Consider the following 17,648-nt stretch of genomic DNA (forward strand, 5'->3'; position numbering starts at 1 on the left):
CTGACATAAGTCTTAGCGACATTTTTCTAGATCCACCTCCTCAGACAAGGAAAACAAAAACAAAAACAATTGGGACTACACCGAGATGAAAAGCTTTTGCACAGCAAAGAAAACCATGAACAAAACAAAAAGACAACTTATTGAACTGAAGAAAAAATTTACAAATGATATATCCTATAAGGAGTTAATATCCAAAATAAAAGAACTTACACAACTCGTCGTCAAAAATACAAATAATCCAATTAAGAACTGGGCAGAGGACCTGAATAGACACTTTTCCAAAGACATATAGATGGCCAACAGACACATGAAAAGATGCTCAAATTACCAGCCATCAGGAAAATGTTAAATCAAAACCACAGTGAGTTGTCACCTTACACCTGTCAGAAGGGGTACTGAAAAGTGAGAATTAGTAAGTGTTAGCAAAGATGTGGAGAAAAAGGAACCCTCATGCACTGTTGATGGGAATGTAAATTGGTGCAGCCACTGTGGAAGACAGCATGGAGGTTCCTCAAAAAAATAAAAAATAGAAATACCATATGAACCAGTAATCTGTTACTGAGTATTTACCTAAAGAAAATGAAAACACTAATTTGAAAAGATAAATGCACCTCTATGTTTAATGCAGCATATTTACAATAGCCTAAATATGGAAGCAAACCCAAGTGCCATGATAGATAAATGGATAAAGATGTACATATATATATATAATGGAATACTGTTCAGTCATAAAAAAGAATGAATTTTTCCAACCTGTAACAACAAGGATGGACATAGAGGGTATTATGCTAAGTGAAATAAGTCAGACAGACATAGACAAATACCACATGATTTCACTTTTATGTGGAATCCAAAAAAACAAAACAAATAACTGAACAAAAAAAGCAGAAATAGAGGTGTAAATATACAGAATAAACTGGTGGTTGCCAGAAGGGAGGCAAAATGGGCTAAAGGGAGTATGAGATAGAGGCTTCCAGTTACAAAATGAGTAAGTCATAGGGATAAATGGTCCAGCATAAGAAATAATACAGTCAGTGGTACTGTAACAGAGTTATATAGTGACAGATGGCAGCCACATTTGTGGTGAGCACAGCATAATATATACAGCTGTAGAATCGCAATGCTGTAATTTTAAAAAAGGAAAGGGTAGATAGCTGAATTTAATCAGGACCACAGTTTTGCCAAGCAGGTATGATGATGGAACAAAGAGGTAAGGGACTCAAGAAGAGCAGCTACAGTGACAGACTACGGAATCCAAGCAGATCGGGAAAGTAGTCAAAACAGGAACTGAAGAGAGCAAAAACAGATGGACCCAAGGACTAGAGCACCCGATAAAGTTAAACTGCCTCTATGTTGAGAATGACTGAGTACGAAAGGAGAGGAGGTTATGGGTTAAGAGAATAAAATGTCTGAATCTGTGATTTCAGAAGTAGAGCAGTTCTTTGTGACATCAAGGTACAACAGCCATGGCTAAGAACACCTTAAAAGTGAGAGAAGGGGGCACTGGGGTGGCTCAGTCGGTTGAGCATCCGACTCTTCATTTCAGCTCAGGTCATGATCTCGGGGTCCTGACAGCAAGCCCTGCATCACGCCCCACACTCAGTGCAGAGTCTGCTTGACCCTCTCCATGCCCCGAATGCTCTCTCTCATACACACGTGTGCTAATAAATAAATAAAATATTTTTTGGAAAAAAAAAAGGAGAGATCACCTGGTAATACAGGAAAGTCAATAGGAAGGGAGAACAAGGCAGGCAGAAAGCATGAAATGGCAAGGCAGTCTGAGAGTTGCAAGCAGTCCGAATGAATGTAAGAGCGGCTGAGATGAGGATGAAGAGGGAGGGAAGAGCCACGTAAGTCATATCTGAAACGCAATTTGCTCAGAATGAGAACTATCTTCTGAAGGACTAAATCAATGCAGTTCTAAGAACACAAAGGGTAGGGGCGCCTGGGTGGCTCAGTGGGTTAAGCTGCTGCCTTCGGCTCGGGTCATGATCTCAGGGTCCTGGGATCGAGTCCCGCATCGGGCTCTCCGCTCAGCAGGGAGCCTGCTTCCTCCTCTCTCTCTCTGCCTGCCTCTCTGCCTACTTGTGATCTCTGTCTAATAAATAAATAAATAAATCTTTAAAAAAAAAAAAAAAAGAACACAAAGGGTAGCAGATACATGGAAGCAGGTTTCAAAATAAAAGAGAATGTCCTAATGTCCAAAAATTACATAAATAAGTCATCTTGAAAACTCTTTATGACTCAAGTGTTCAAGCAAAACTCCATGTTGCTCTGCTTGCAACACTGTACAGAGGACCAAGAAGTCCCTTCCAACTCCATGAAGGCAGTAAGAGAAGAAAAAACATTACTTACCAGTTCTACACCTATTACTCCTGCACCAATGACAACCATCTTCTCTGGAACTTTTTTTAAAGATAAAGCACCTGTAGATGACACTATTGTATCTTCGTCAATCTATAATAAAATATATACAATCAAGATTATCTGGAAAAACCTATTGAGTTATAAACTGACCCCACCAAAAATGCTAAGACATTTATTTGTTTTGAGGTATCTATGACTTCTATCCATACACTCAATTTTATCAAATCCCATTAAACTGCTCACTTAAAATTTCATCATTTGGTATTTCAAAACAAAACGGTCAGTTTTAAACTTTGTAATGAATTCAAATCCATCTAATTGAAGTGTTTTCTGGTAAAAATCACTGCAGAATAAAGACAATCAACTTCCCAAAGCTGAACGACTGTCAATGTATACTACTTCAGTTAGAAATTTCTCCAAGTTCAAAATAGCATGAATAGTTTATAAATGTCTTTCTGAAGGGAGGCTGTACCACATACCGTGATTCCAGGAAAAGGTGTAACCTCCGAACCTGTAGCAATAAGAATGTTCTTTGTATCAATAACTTGAGTGCTGCCATCGGCTTTCGTAGCGGTGACCTGATTTTTGCCAGTTATCTTTCCATATCCATTTACGTGGACAACCTTTATAAAATGTTTATAGATTTACAAAGTTTAAAATGATTTCCATGATTTAAAAAACGTGACTAATAGGAAAAAAGTACTCTATTAAGTAACACATTCAATACAAAATGCTTCCTCACTTAGTAAGGCTACACATGGAGCAGCAAAAATTTGTTCTATATACCAGAGAAATCTATTTCAGGTTAGTATACAATTTTAAATTAAATAAATACCCCCAGCAAAAAACCCTCCAAAAGACAAAAAAAATCAGCAGCCAAGTTCTAACAGAACTGCTCTATCAGATTAATGCTTAATGTATATGTAAAATAAAGCAGACATCTGCATGTTAAACCACTGACCTTATTCTGTTTGAATAAGTGGGCAATTCCACCAGTTAAAGCTTTTACTGCTGTACTCTTCTGCTCCATCATCTTCTCCAAATTCAAGCGAACTTCAGACACTGTAGTTTGTTAAACAAATCTTTAGTCCTTAGCTAAATTCTTGAAGCAATACGGTATTTTTCACTAATCACAGAAAACTTCAGCCTAATGTTTACAGGACTGGATAAAAGGCAGTATTAAAACTTCTAAGTATAGTAACTAACATAATAGTCGTAGCTTACAAAAAGACTAAGAGCAACATCTCTCAATAAATAGAACCTCTCAAACACTGCAGAAAGTACATCTTTGGGAAAAATTCAGTCCAAAATAAACATTATATCCCACTGTGGCAAAATATTCTAACAACTTATGATGACAGGTCTAGATGAGATTTCAATAGAAACAGCAAAGTAAAGTATCACCTGAAATTATCCGTAAAAAGAAACAATAATATCATGAAACAAAAACTAAAAAACACTCAACTGAAAACTTTAAATATAAAAACTTAATATAAAAGAGTTTAATAAACTGGATTTAATCACTCACTTAACTTAGAATTCTGAAGCAAGTGTGTAAGAAGATAAAGCTGCTCTACTCAACACAACTTCAGAAGAGGGATAGCTCAGCAATCAGCACATGCAACCAACACAAATCGCAGAGATGAGGAAACAGACTCTGAGAGCCTGGACTGACCTGAGCCAAAGGGCTACAACAAGAAGCTCTGCCTACCTTGCGGGTCCTCTTGACTAACCCTGTCTCCTCTTTCTTCCTTCTTTCCAAAAAGTAGGCTTTGACTCTACCTTTCATCTACTTCGATCTATTTGCTTTAGTGTGTACGTATCCCCTTCATACCCAATGGATAGCCAACTACAGCCCATTTCTTTCAGAAACCTACTGCTACAAACAAATGAAGGAAAAATAATTACCTATCCCCATCTCCTGACATGTTTAAGCGCTCCCTAAAACCCCAACCTTTCTGGATATATCTGTCAACAATTGGTAAGAAAGGATGAAATAAAAACAGCCCAAAAAGAATGGCAAGAGACAAGCCATACAAAATTAAAATGGAATGTCCTCCTTTTACACTGTGCTACACCCCCACCCCTCCTTTGTTCTTCCCACTACCAACAACTTGGGTAGACCAACCTACCTGCCTTCCTTCTCTGCCCGCCAACTCCCCACCCCGAGATCTCCAGGTTTCAGGGAAATTAAAACTGACTTCACAAACACACACACACACACACACAGCCGACTTCACACCAAAGTTTTCAAAGGAACAGAAGATGTCATAGTAAAAATCTGGACTTAAGCCCTCTTAAGTAAATCTCTCTACATTTTTAAAGGTCTTCTTTTACTCTTTCCTCAACAAAACATATGTTACACATTCATTAGATATACATAAAGCTGTAGCCAAAAGAGTCAAGTCAAATATGGCTGGTAAATTGCTGAATATTAAAGGTATACTTACTTTCAATTCCCCTAGATGCAAAATCTTTTCCATGGGCCATATGATAATAATGAGAGTTATTTAATAAAGCCTAAATAGATAAAATGATCAAATGTTGATAATAAGACTATATACAATCAAAAAGCACTTAAGAAATGACATTCTCTTCATGGAATAATACAAGGACTACGACAACTCAGTTTCTGTTCTTACATTATTAACATAAGCCCAATAATAAAGACGTAAAAAAACGTTAAACAAGCAGGAATGAAAAACAAAACATCTCCACTTCCTTTAAAATCAAAGGAATAAGTACACTCTTCAGGGCAGCAGGTGAAAAAGGCAGTCATGTCTACATATATAAAACCCCTAAGGGAAGAATTTACTACCTACTATCTGTTTCACTGGTAAAGGAAAGCTGAAGAGAAAAAATGGAGCACCACAGCCTGTTTGAATGGAAAGGCTGGGTATTTGAAGACAGAGAAGCAATTTCAGGAATGTATGGCAGACTGGTGACAGCACTGTTTAAGCTTTACCAAGGAAAACATGTTTTTTATGATCAACCAGGGTTGCTTAATTTCTAGTAACTATTATCCTAATGTTCTAGTCCTAATACATCCTTCTAATCAGTGGCTAATGAAAAACACCTCTGCACTGTACGAAACACATGCTCACCTTAGAAGGAATACAACCAACATTCAAGCACGTTCCCCCAAGCGTCTCATTTTTCTCAACGCAGACTGTCTACAACCAAAGAAAACATTATTTGACTACTTACAACCTGCAGTGGCTCAGTTCATAAAATTCCCACGCATCTGTCTTAATTCTTCTACAGAACAAGTTACTGACGCTGTTTGTGAGGATAAAATAGACTCCTTTAAAATATATCATTTCAGAAATAATGCTAAATGCAGGCTCACCTGCATTATACTCAGAGACATTTTTGCCTAACATTATCAAACACATGCCCTTAGTCCTATTACCGTAGCTTCCAAAGCAGAATTAGAAGCCAAATGTACAAAGTATCCGGGGGAGGCGGGAAAAATGGACCTCACAATCTCATGAGAGCACTGCAACTAAGTAACATTCCTCATTCATCTCAGGCCTATATTTAATTTATAGAATAAACAAAAATTTACCATTACTCTTTATGTGCAAAGTATTCTGTAAATATGATCGACTCTTTTCCAATAAAAATGTATCAACACCTTGTTTAGTCTAAACCTTACCTTGAAGCCCAACTGGGCAGCTTTGATAGCAGCGACATATCCTCCAGGACCAGAACCTATCACTGTCACATCAGCATCAACTATAATAAAAGCAAATTGATATAAACAGTTAATTGCTTAATACTGACCAAAAACAGTGCATTAAAAAAAAAAAAAAAAAAAACACCTGCTATTTTAAACCTCCAAGAAAGTACAAAATAACCAACATTTTCTTCACAGTACTATTTCACTCCTAGGCACCTGACGTTCTGTGACGTAACTGAAAATGGCACAGATTTTTAAACTTCATTTTCTATTTGTTCATTATGACATATGGAATACAACTCAGTTCTTTTTTTTAGAATTTATTTATTTGAGGGGCGCCTGGATGGCTCAGTGGCTTAAGGCCTCTGCCTTCAGCTCGGATGGTGGTCCCAGGGTCTGGGATCGAGCCTTACGTCGGGCTCTCTGCTCAGCAGGGAGCCTGCTTTCTCTCTCTCTCTCTGCCTGCCTCTCTGCCTACTTGTGATCTCTTGTCTGTCAAATAAATAAATAAAATCTTTAAAAAAAAAAAAAGAATTTATTTATTTGAAAGAGTGTGCACACATGCATGCGAGTGGAGGGAGGGGGAGAAGGAGAGACAATCTCCAGCAGACTCTCTGCTGAGAGCACAGCTGACACAGGGACTGATCCCACAACCATGACCTGAGCCGAAACCAAAAGTCGGGCCCTCAACAGACTAAGCCACCCCGGCACCCCACATTCTGAGTTCTACATCCACCGAATCCACTGACCTTCCTAAATTCCACACTGTTCTACTTAAAAAGAATAAGACAGGTTTTTAGTGACACTGAAAGACATTATCTGTGTGAGGGAAAGGGCTTTGTTTTGTGTGTGTGTGTGTGTGTGTGTGTGTGTGTTTAAAGATTTTATTTGTGATAGAGAGAGCACAAGCCGGGGGAGCAGGAGAGGGAGAAGCAGGCTTCCCCACTGAGCAAAGAGCCCAATGTGGGACTAGATCCCAGGACCCTAAAATCATGACCTGAGCTGAAGGCAGACACTTGACCAAGGAAAAGGGCCTTGGAATCTGACATAACTTGGCTTCAAATCTCAGCTCTGCCATTTATTAGTTGTGTGACCAAGGGACTTAATTTTCCTGTCATAAAGGAACAATAACATTGCCTTAAATGATTTATTTAATGTTAGGATTAAATAAGACAATTATTTGCATAATGCCTTAGTAGTGCTAACTTTAAGACTGAGTACACCCACTTCAGGTACTTCTGAGAAAGAGAAAAACCAGCTTCCCTGTACTGGATGGCAAACATGTTTTGAACTTCATTTGAACGCTAATAAATTTTGTATAGTTTAATAGTTCATTAAATGAACTATTCTGGACATTTGCCATATAAAAATACAAAAAAAATTTTTTAAAGAATTTATTTATTTGACAGAGAGAGAGATCCCACATAGGCAGAGAGACAGAGAGAGGGAAGCAGGCTCCCTACTGAGCAGAGAGCCTGATGTGGGGCTCGATCCCAGGACCCTGAGATCATGACCCGAGCCAAAGGCAGAGGCTTAACACACTGAGCCCCTAGGCGCCCCATAAAAATACAAAATTTAAAAAAAAAAACAACTTGGTATCAGCAACCTTAGGAATGTAGTAATTATAACACTTGGAAAAGTCTAATTATTCCCACTGTTCTCGAACCAACTTCAAATAAAGCTACAATCACTTATAAGACTTGGGAGAGAGCCTTCCTTCTCCCCATCCTCCCAAACTATCCTTACAACCCCAAGCACTTAGCAGTATATAACACGTTTTCACATCTATTACCCTTTTTGATTCTCAGAACTTCCTAGGAGGAGAAAAGCCTTATAACTGACATTTCACAGATAAAAAACGCTAGGTTCAGAGAGGTCATTTAACTTGCCCAAGGTCACCTAGCAAGAGGGTCAGAGAGAAAATTAAGCTTTTTGTCTTGCAGTGATCATTCCGTTATTCAACAGGATTCTATTCTCAAATTTAAACTAACATAAGCGAAAACCCTGAGAGCACTAATCAAGTTTATAATTACTAGCTATCTGATCTGAGAATAGTTTAACCTGCTTTACCTTCGGCAGCCCTATGTACACAAAACAAAGACCACAAAAAAAACCTCCTTCATAGGATCGTAATACAGAATAAAACAGCATATATACATAACTTAGCATAGTATGTGGAACATACATAATAAGTATTTGCTATATGATAGCTATATTCTGAACTATGAAGGTGCCAAATTTTAACTTCTGGTCACCCCCTCTCCAACAAAACACCACTCCCCCAAGCATGGGAGTACTAGTATCATCAAAAAACCTTTGCTGGCCTGAAAAGAATCACAGAACCTCAGCGATGGAAGATAACTAAGAAGTTATCGAACTGACAAAATCTAAGAATCCTTCCAACTGAATAAATAAAAGGACTGATTCTTCTTGGTTATATCGGATGATAATTAGGATTACTCAGTACATGAAAAAAAATAGACAGTCCGTCCAATACATGAAAAAACTATTGCTTCCATTTTCACTGATTCATTTGTGGTCTTTGGCTATACTGCTTGGTTCCCTGATTCATGTTCAGAATTAAGTACATAAGAAAACGTATATCTATTTTCAAATTTTGAACAAAATGATGGCCTAAACAGCATCCCTTAATTTGGGTTCTAATTTTTAATGCACAGTAATGAAACACAAGCTAGAAAAACAGGATTTTTTTGTTGAATTTTTAACATCTTTTCTGATTAAAATATGTAAATTTAAATTTACACTTAAATTTAAATACAGAAAAGCCAAAAAAAGTTGAGTTTCATTTCCCAATGTAATCTTAGATTTTTTTTTCTTAAGTTTACAAAATACAAGAAATTCAGAACTAGTCACCTCTCACTGAAGATACTGTATGCACCATTCCATCAGAATACCACTAATGTGCTATGGAGCGCACACACACACACACACACACAAAAGAAGGGGAAATGTAAAGTCTTTATCTACAGATGGGTCAGTGGAGAATATAGGAGGGTGTGATTCTGTGACAAACATTCAAAAGCAAGCCAATATTTAGGGGATATCTTCAATATACTTGGAAATGTATCAAAAAAGGTGGACTGATAGGTAAATGAAAGAACAGATCTGTGATAATTTAAGTACAGTAAAATGTTAGTGGAAGAATCTGAGTGTTCACTGAAAAATTCTTACAACTTGTCTAAAATGTTTGCAATTTTTCACAATAAAATGTTAGAAAAACCAACCAGTTGACTCTCACTTGTACCAAAAGCTGCATGCAAGTAAAGTTTACAACACAATATTCTGACGCACCATACCCTTGTCAAAAAGCATTTGTTGGTTTGGTTTTCACATACAGTTTTAAAAATCAGGATATAGACCAATTGTTCAGTGAAACAGATCAAGGAGTATCTGATGAAAAGTTTTACAAAATTAGCATTAGCCTTTCAGAATGGAAAAGAAAAACTGAACAGGATATTGGTATCATGAGAGAAAGATGACTAAGTTAGAAATATGGCAGAAGATAGCTGGATAGCAATTCATATTTTAGGAGGCAGTGAACTAACTGGAGAAAGCTACCAGGTCCATACTTTAAAAAATAATGGGGTACAGTCAGGGGTGACTAACTTCAACAGACATAGCAGTTAATGCCATGAAATGAACTGAAGGAGAAAAAGCAGGATAAAGTATTCTACTAATGTTACTTACAGTATCATTGTGAGGAAAATAAGCACACCATGTTATCAAGGCTACCACTGAAGTCAAGGTGTCAAGTTACAAATCAATCACAGTCATCAACCAGTTGCAAGATGTATACTGACAAGTCATTCTGAGACAGTAACTACCATATGGATAATACCCTGTACCAGGCAGTGAGCTAAATGTTTCCTGTTGTCTTATTTAAGCCTCCTTATGTCTCCATGACACAATTATTATACCTCTATTTCACAGGGAGAAAATAAGGCTAAGAGTAACTAAATAACCCGCATTAGGCTGCCCAACTAGTAATGTCATCACCCAAAACCACTCAGCTTCTAAAATTCTGAATTCTAATACTCTGCTTTCTGATGATAACTCTACAACCTCCCCTAACACATTAAGAAGGAGAAATATACTTAAAGACAAAAAGGATATAAAGTTTTTTTTAAAAAAAAAGAAAAACTGGAGTTCAAATATGGGCTTCTACCTCTTCCTAAATCCTTGGGAAATAATTTAATCTCTCTGACTTTGATGTAACATAGGAATAAGTGACAGTAATACCTACATCCCACCATTGTGAGGTCAGACATAATGTCTGTCAAGACCCTGGGAGGAGGGCAGGTGCACATGAAGACACTCAATACATGTTTCTTCCCTTCCCAGATCCACCTCCCAATCTCACAGCCTCCAATCTCACTCTCACCCTATACACTGCTACCCCATTGTTATCTTTCACTAAAATCTGACTCAGATACTACTGAGTATACTACTACCTCCTTCATTGGTTTCCCTTTCTTTCTCAGTCAACAAACATTTATTGAACACTAGCAACTGTGCCAGGTGCTAAGGAAGGTTTCCCCCTCTCTTGGATAAAATCCAAGCTCCTAAATGCAGCATCCAAACCTCTTCCTTAGCCTCATCGCCCACCACACTCTGCTCATACACCAATACTACTCAGTTTAAGCTTCAGCAACAATGAATTACTGTTAGCTTACACCTACAGAATTACACTGGTCTACCTATGTACATTCTGTTCCATCTACCTAGAAATAAATGCTGACAGCATGCATTTCACATTAGACACTACTCTAAGGTCCAGGGATATCTATAAAAAACACAGCCCTGATTCTTATAGTCTAATGAGAGAGGAAGAAAAACCATTACAATAAAAACGCTAATCAGCAACCAGAATGACTTTAAAAACAAACCACTATCATGCCTCTACTTAAACCATTCCAATGGCTTCCAACTGCCCTTAAAAGAGAGTTAGGGTCTTTCATTATCTGCAGAGATCATCAACCCATCTTCAACAAACATTAGGCACACTGGCCCTTTCCAAGCTCCTCAAAGACACTAAGCTCCTTCTCACATTGAAATACTCCCACATGCTGTTCCTTCTACCTGAACACCTCTTCCCAGACCCACTCCCACATCAACCTGTTTCAGATATCAACATCATTTCCTTAGGAGAGAACTCCGTGACCATTCACAATCCACATACAGATTTCATAGCTCCCTATGCTTAGCCTGTGGAGTCATTATCACAATTGCTTACTGGATGTTTGTCTTCCCCAAATGGACTATAAACTCTATAAAAGCTGCATCCTGTCTGACTCATTCACTGCTATATGCCAGCAACCAGCCCAATAACTAGCACATAGTGCATATTACATATTCTCTATTTGTTGAACTAATGAATGAATGAATGTAGCAAATGTGAGTGTCTTAAGGACTAGGAGTTCATTCCGGTCATGAAATGGAAGGTCCTATCAATAATACACATTACTCTTCAAATTTTGAGGAACTTCATTCATACAGATATTCAAACATCTTCCAGATTTTTTTTAAGACTATATTTATTTATTCGAGAGAGAGAGCATGAGCAAGAGTGCACAAGAAAGAACACAGTGTGTGCGGGGTGCAGGGGAAGCAGGCTCCCCGCTGAGCAAGAAGCCTGGTTCTGGACTCAATCCTGGACCCTGGGATCATGACATCAGACGAAGGCAGATGCTTAACCAACTAAGCCACTCAGGTGCCCCCTTCCAGAAGTTTTAACAGGACTGTATTATATATAATAAACTTGGAACTTCTCAAGCTGGTCTGATCAACCAGTACTCCCTGGAAGCGGACCAAACAGAACAGAGATTAAGATGGAGGTTCTAGAGTCGAGGAATCTTCCCAGTTATGTCACTTCCTAGCTGGGACCTCTCTTGACTCAGCACCTCCACATATAAAATGGGGAAAATAGCAGCACATTATCTTGTCAGATGGCAACAAGGATTAAAGACTGCCTGAGGCAGAGTAAGTGCTCAGGGAATCAGTTACTATTAGTGTAGCTGTTGCTGGGGATTTACTTCATACCAGACGCCACAATGGGTGATTCTGATAAAGCAACAACTAAACCAGACATGGTTCCATTTCTCATATTTATTCAATAAATATGTACTGAGTACCTACTGTACCACTCCAGGTGCTAAACAATCACAGTCCCTGCCCTAACAAAGTGTAAATCCTTGGGGGAAAGACAGCTGTTAAATAAACGCCAGTTTTGACTCTTGGTTTCAGTTAAGTGTCTGACTCTTGGTTTCGGCTCAGGTCATTATCTCAGGGTCATGAGCTCAAGCCCTGAATTCGGCTCCACACCGGAGCTCAGTCTGCTTGTCCTTCTCCTGCCCCCTGCTTGCACACATGTGCTTGCGTGCTGGCTCGCTCGCTCTCGATTCTCCAAAATAAATAAAATCTTTAAAATAATAAATAAATGCCTCAGATAAATACAAACATGAACACACAATGCGTGTTACTTCACACAACCAAAGACTTCACACTGTATTAACGTGAGTACTAAGGGATTTAAAATTTATTCAATGTCAAGGAATCACTACACAATTTTGATTCACAAGTACTCGGTTACCCTCATTCCATGAAAATCTAAGATCCTGCTCAAAGACTACCAAATAGAAGGCACTGAATAAATCGCTGTTGATTAACTCCAAAAGTGAAGAATTAGCCACAATGTCTTTAATTACCTGCTCTGGAAACAAAAATCTAACATTTCTCCTGTTGCTTGAGTTAAGAAAAAGTACTATTCCCATTTAACAAAGACAACTGATATATGCCAAGTATACCCCAATAAAACTGTAAGGAAAAAAAAGGAACAAACAGAATAACGGTGGGGAGGCTGGATGGCTCTGTCACTTAGGCCTGGAGACTCTTGGTTTCAACTCAGGTCACGATCTCACAGTCATGGGATCCACCCCATGTTGGGCTCTACACTCAGTGCAGAGTCTGCTTCAGATTCTCACTCCCCCTTCCTCCCACTCGATCACTCACTCTCAAATAAATAAATAAAATATTTTTTAAAAATTCCTTTGTAAACAAATAGGATATTGTTTAAAAATTATTTTTTACTTTAAATTATTTTTTAAAAATATTTTTAAAAAACACCATTTTTAAAAAAAGGTATAATGGGTCCAACCGTTTCCCCCACCAACAAATTAGTACTTTTTAAAGGATTTCTTGCCCTTTCTAAAGCTAGGTAAATCATTCACTGTTGATCACTGGTGACAGGAATCCTCCCACTACTCTTTTTTCCAGAAATAAAATATCTCAGATCATGCTAGTCTGGCAGCAGTTAAGGTACAGGATAAAATTATTTCCAAGAATGCAGGGACACTAATGGTTATACTTCCCCCCAACTAATGGGTTCTACAAAAAAGTTTTAATGCAACTTTATTTATATGGGTGATTCAGGTAAATGTCAAAACAGATAACTTCAAATAACTAATATGCAGTGGTACTGGGAGGCCAAAATGCCTTACTACAAGCCCATTAACTTTCTGTTTTAAAAAACAAAATATATGTCCTTTATAGAAACTTCAAAAATACTAAAAAAAAAGAAAGAAAGAAGAAAAGAAGAAGAAAATACCCATATTCCCCATATCCCATAGTTTCCTTTCAGGGTGTATCCTTCCAGTCTTTAAAATAACGTTTTTGACAAAGCCCATCAGAATTTTCAATTGGGATGTCAAAAAGTCATCTCACCATTCTAACAGTGTCAAACCACCGACACACTTACTCTTACACAGTTGTCAGAATTTCAACTTTTTTTTAAATGTAAACATTAGAAATAACTCCCCTGCTCAAAATCCTTCAGTGGTTTTTTTCCTTTACACTGGGAGTAAAATCCAAACTCCTTCACCCTGCTTACCTCTCTGCTGTCACATCCTATGGGTCTCCGCTCCAGCCACACCAGCCTTCCTGCAATGACTTAAACCTCACAATCTAATTCTCACCTCAGATTCTTCTCACTGCTGTTTCCCTCTCCTAAAATAACCTCACTCCCTCTCTTCACTCAGATGTCATCTCCTTAGAAAAGCCCTGACATCCTATCTAAAACAGTCATTTTTACTCCCAGTTACCTGCTTTTATTTTCAATCTCTAACCAAAATATTTACCTGTTACCTGAGTATTGTTTGTTTTTTCCAAAAAAGCAGGGCTTTGCCTAGTTCCCTACCTAGACACACTAGGTGCTCAATAAACATTTAAGTGAATAAACACATGAACAAATGAATTCTATGACAGATTACTTATTAGTTGTTCTAACATTCACTTACTTTTACATTTAAACACAATGGAACTATGAATTAATCTGAGGAAAAACCGTTTTACTAAATACTTACTTGGTTGATCTGCATAAGTTCTCAGAGGCACTACAGAAACTCCCTGTAAGCCATGAGATATCCGACTAAAATGGCCTCTCTGGAAAAAAAGAAAAAAAAAAAAGCTGTATTATGTAGAATATGAATTCAAAACAGAACTCCTGAAGGTCAATGAAAATGTAAGGACTTGGGAGCAAATATGTCAAGCACTTATTATTTATGTATCTTCCATTGCTACACAGAGGTTACGTATCAATTTCTCTCTTTTTTTAAGATTTTACTTATTTCTTTGTCAGAGAGAGAGAGAAAGGGAGCACAAACAGGGAGAGCAGCAGGCAGAGGGAAAAGCAGGCTCCCCGCCAAGCAAGGAGCCCAATGGGGAACTCAAGCCCAGGACCCAGGTATCATGACCTGAGTGGAAGGCAGCCGCTTAACCAAATGAGCCACCCAGGCGTCCCAATTTCTCCTCTTTCATCACAACAATTACTTGAACTTTAGAACCCCAGTTCCCCATACTATCTTTTCATTATGAATATTCAATAAACCATCTCAGAGCAATACAGGCTAAAGCCCATCAAAAGGGTGTAATTCAGTAGTATTAGTGTTATTAAATTTTCAGAAAGCCTGGCTAATTTTTGGTGCCAGGGATTTTAATGTCACAATTAAGACTCTTAAAAGTTCTAGGGGCACCTGGGTGGTGGTTAAGTGTCTGCCTTCGGCTCAGGGTCCTGGGACAGAGCCCCATACGGGGCTCCCTGCTCACCCGGGAGCCTACTTCTCCCTCTGCCTCTTCCCCCACCCCCGGCTTGTATGCACTCGCTCACTCTCTCTCTCTCTTTCAAATAAATATCTTTTTTTTAAAAGGGCTCTTAAAGTTCTAATTTAATACTCAATAATCTTTACATTATAATCCTCTACTTGTAATTGTTTCCTAACTCCAACTACCTGACCCCATCTATAAAAATGCTCCTGAACAGTTAATTGGAAATAGAAAATTAGACAAGATCACTTGGAAAAATGCACTATTACTGACATTCAAGAGCTACTACAATTCCACAAAGTGTATCATAATCTCCACAACAATCTCTATGAATGTCCACTCTTTTCTATGAACAGTGAAACACAAAGAAACAATGCCAATAGCTCTTATGGGAGGCAGTGATGAAACCCTCACTCATGTAGCAGTGTTCTCTCCTCCCAGGCAACGCGAAGCACCTGAGATCAGAACAGCAAACCAAAAAGGAGCAACGTCAGTCCTAACTTCTAGTCCCAGTTCTGCTGCTGCCCAGAAGTTGGATTACACTAACTCTCAGGAGCCCAGATTACTCATGCTGGGAACCAAAGAGACCGACTGCTATGCTACCGTTAAGGTGTCCACCAATGCAGTACCCAGCCACGATCTCACATGTACACAATCAGGCTGTATTCGGTACGTGGACGAAGAGGGAAAGCTGTCCTAACGGTAAGCAGCCGCGACTAAAAATGCAAGCCTCTAGGAGAGAAGGCACTGAACACTAGCTGGAAGCTGCAAACAAGGAGGAGGCCTTTGAGGAATTCCCAGGGCCACCTGTCAGGGCTGACTTGCCTCTGGGTGTTTCAAGGAGTGGCCCCAAGGTTACCTGCCCAATGCCACGCAGGGGCTCGGATTAGGATTAGTCAAAGGTAGCGAGTATGAAGAGAGCAGACGCGTCAAGCGCGATTTCTACTTCCTCTGCCAAGGTAAAGCGGCCTGTGCATGACCCGCATGGCCCGGACGCGAGGCTTGCGGGCGGACTGCTGGCCGTCACACAGCGGGCAGGGCGGCTTCACCGCACCGGTCCCCGCTCTGACCGCCGCCGGGCCAGAGCCTGCTCAGGGGCGGGGCCCGGGTGGTCCCGGCCACTCCGCCCGCCTCTCTCGACCCCACCAATTAGGCCGCCTCCCGGACCCCTTCTGCGCCTCTGGCTTGGCGCAACCCCACTCGCTCGGCCCTCACCTTGGCCAAGGAGCAGTACACACGACTCCAGCTCTGCATCTTGCCTCTCAACTTTCCTTTCCGCCAGTGCTTCCCCGTCCGCTAAGCTCCTCGGCCGCCTCGCCAAGGTCTCCCCGCCCTGCGCATGCACAGGCGCAGCTTACGTCATGGGTCGGGAGCAGCGCGATTGGTCCGCGCCCTTGGGGCCCACGGGACTAGGCGTTCCTGTCCGGCGCGGAGTCGTGCGCTGTCGTAAGAAGCGTACTGCTTTCTGGCAGCGCGGCATTGCGGTACCATTTTGCCGGTGGTAGGGAAATGTGGGGAGTTGAAATGCGATCTTATACTTGGAGGACGAGATGAATCAACAAGACTGTCGTTTGCTTCATGCGCGCCGCAGAGAGGATTGAGAGGTTCTAGGTTTTGCTAAACTCAGGAATTTCAGCATTTTCCAGGCATCGCCTCCGCAGCAACCACATGAAGGAGCATTACAGTTAATTGGATGAGGCCCTGAGAGGTTCCTACCGCCGAGGTCGCGCAGAGGAAAGATGACTGCTTTATAAGCAACCTCTCCCCCCAAAGGAAACGCTGTGGAAGGGATGGGGCTGCAGCATCAGTTGTTGCATCACCAACATCCTACTCTAAACTAACTGGCAAAACAGAAAACACTCTCTTTTTTCTCTGTTCGAGCAAATTAAAATTCGGTGGGGTCGTGGATGAGATTTTAGGTTTCCGTGAGGAACCAAGAAAACATTGTCAAGACTGAGTATTGAGGTGTAAGGTCTGATTCTTGTTTTGTGATAGCTATATAGAATAAAACCTAATTGTGCATTTCTTGACGTTTATTGCCCAGGCACTGTGCTGGGCTCTGTGGATTTAGACACTAGTTAGAAATGACACATTACCTAGCTATGCTCAGTCCTAGGGGAGAAGGTAGGAATGGTGATTATTTAGTTTTTGTTATAGACGCTGCTAATAGTCACCCAAATTCCATTCTCCCTGTCCTTCCTTTTGAACGTAGCTTTTTAGCCATTTTAACCATTTTCATGGCTTTAGCACCTGCCTACATACACGGATAACTCCTAGATCCTTATCTCCAGTCTGTACTTTTCTCTAAATCTCTAATTCCCTATTTTCTATTGTCTGCTGAACACGTCCAACTGGGTGATCCTGCCAGCACCTCAGTTTCAATTATCCAATATCTTATTTAAAAATGCTTGTTTTCCCACTTATATTTATGATTAATGATACCTCCAAAGAGCCAATGATCTATAGTAAAAAGTGTGCAGCC

The 17,648-nt window shown here is 39.8% G+C and overlaps 1 protein-coding gene across 1 annotated transcript in view; it reads right to left on the bottom strand.

Moving 5' to 3' along the window:
- The window catches only part of DLD (dihydrolipoamide dehydrogenase), a 29,980-nt gene extending 13,449 nt beyond the window's left edge, over positions 1-16,531 (bottom strand). The window contains exons 1-8 of the mRNA XM_004739521.3: positions 16,382-16,531; positions 14,428-14,506; positions 6,026-6,105; positions 5,472-5,540; positions 4,818-4,887; positions 3,329-3,429; positions 2,847-2,990; positions 2,356-2,457 (exon numbers count right to left, since the gene is read on the bottom strand). Coding sequence (XP_004739578.1) covers positions 2,356-2,457; positions 2,847-2,990; positions 3,329-3,429; positions 4,818-4,887; positions 5,472-5,540; positions 6,026-6,105; positions 14,428-14,506; positions 16,382-16,420 — 684 coding nt within the window. The 5' untranslated portion in view covers positions 16,421-16,531. The remainder of the gene's footprint in view (positions 1-2,355; positions 2,458-2,846; positions 2,991-3,328; positions 3,430-4,817; positions 4,888-5,471; positions 5,541-6,025; positions 6,106-14,427; positions 14,507-16,381) is intronic.
- Between the last annotated feature and the right edge of the window lie 1,117 nt (positions 16,532-17,648).

The sequence above is a fragment of the Mustela putorius genome, unplaced genomic scaffold (genome assembly GCF_011764305.1).
Source record: "Mustela putorius furo isolate JIRA1106 unplaced genomic scaffold, ASM1176430v1.1 tig00003845_pilon_pilon_pilon, whole genome shotgun sequence".
Lineage (NCBI taxonomy): Eukaryota > Metazoa > Chordata > Mammalia > Carnivora > Mustelidae > Mustela > Mustela putorius.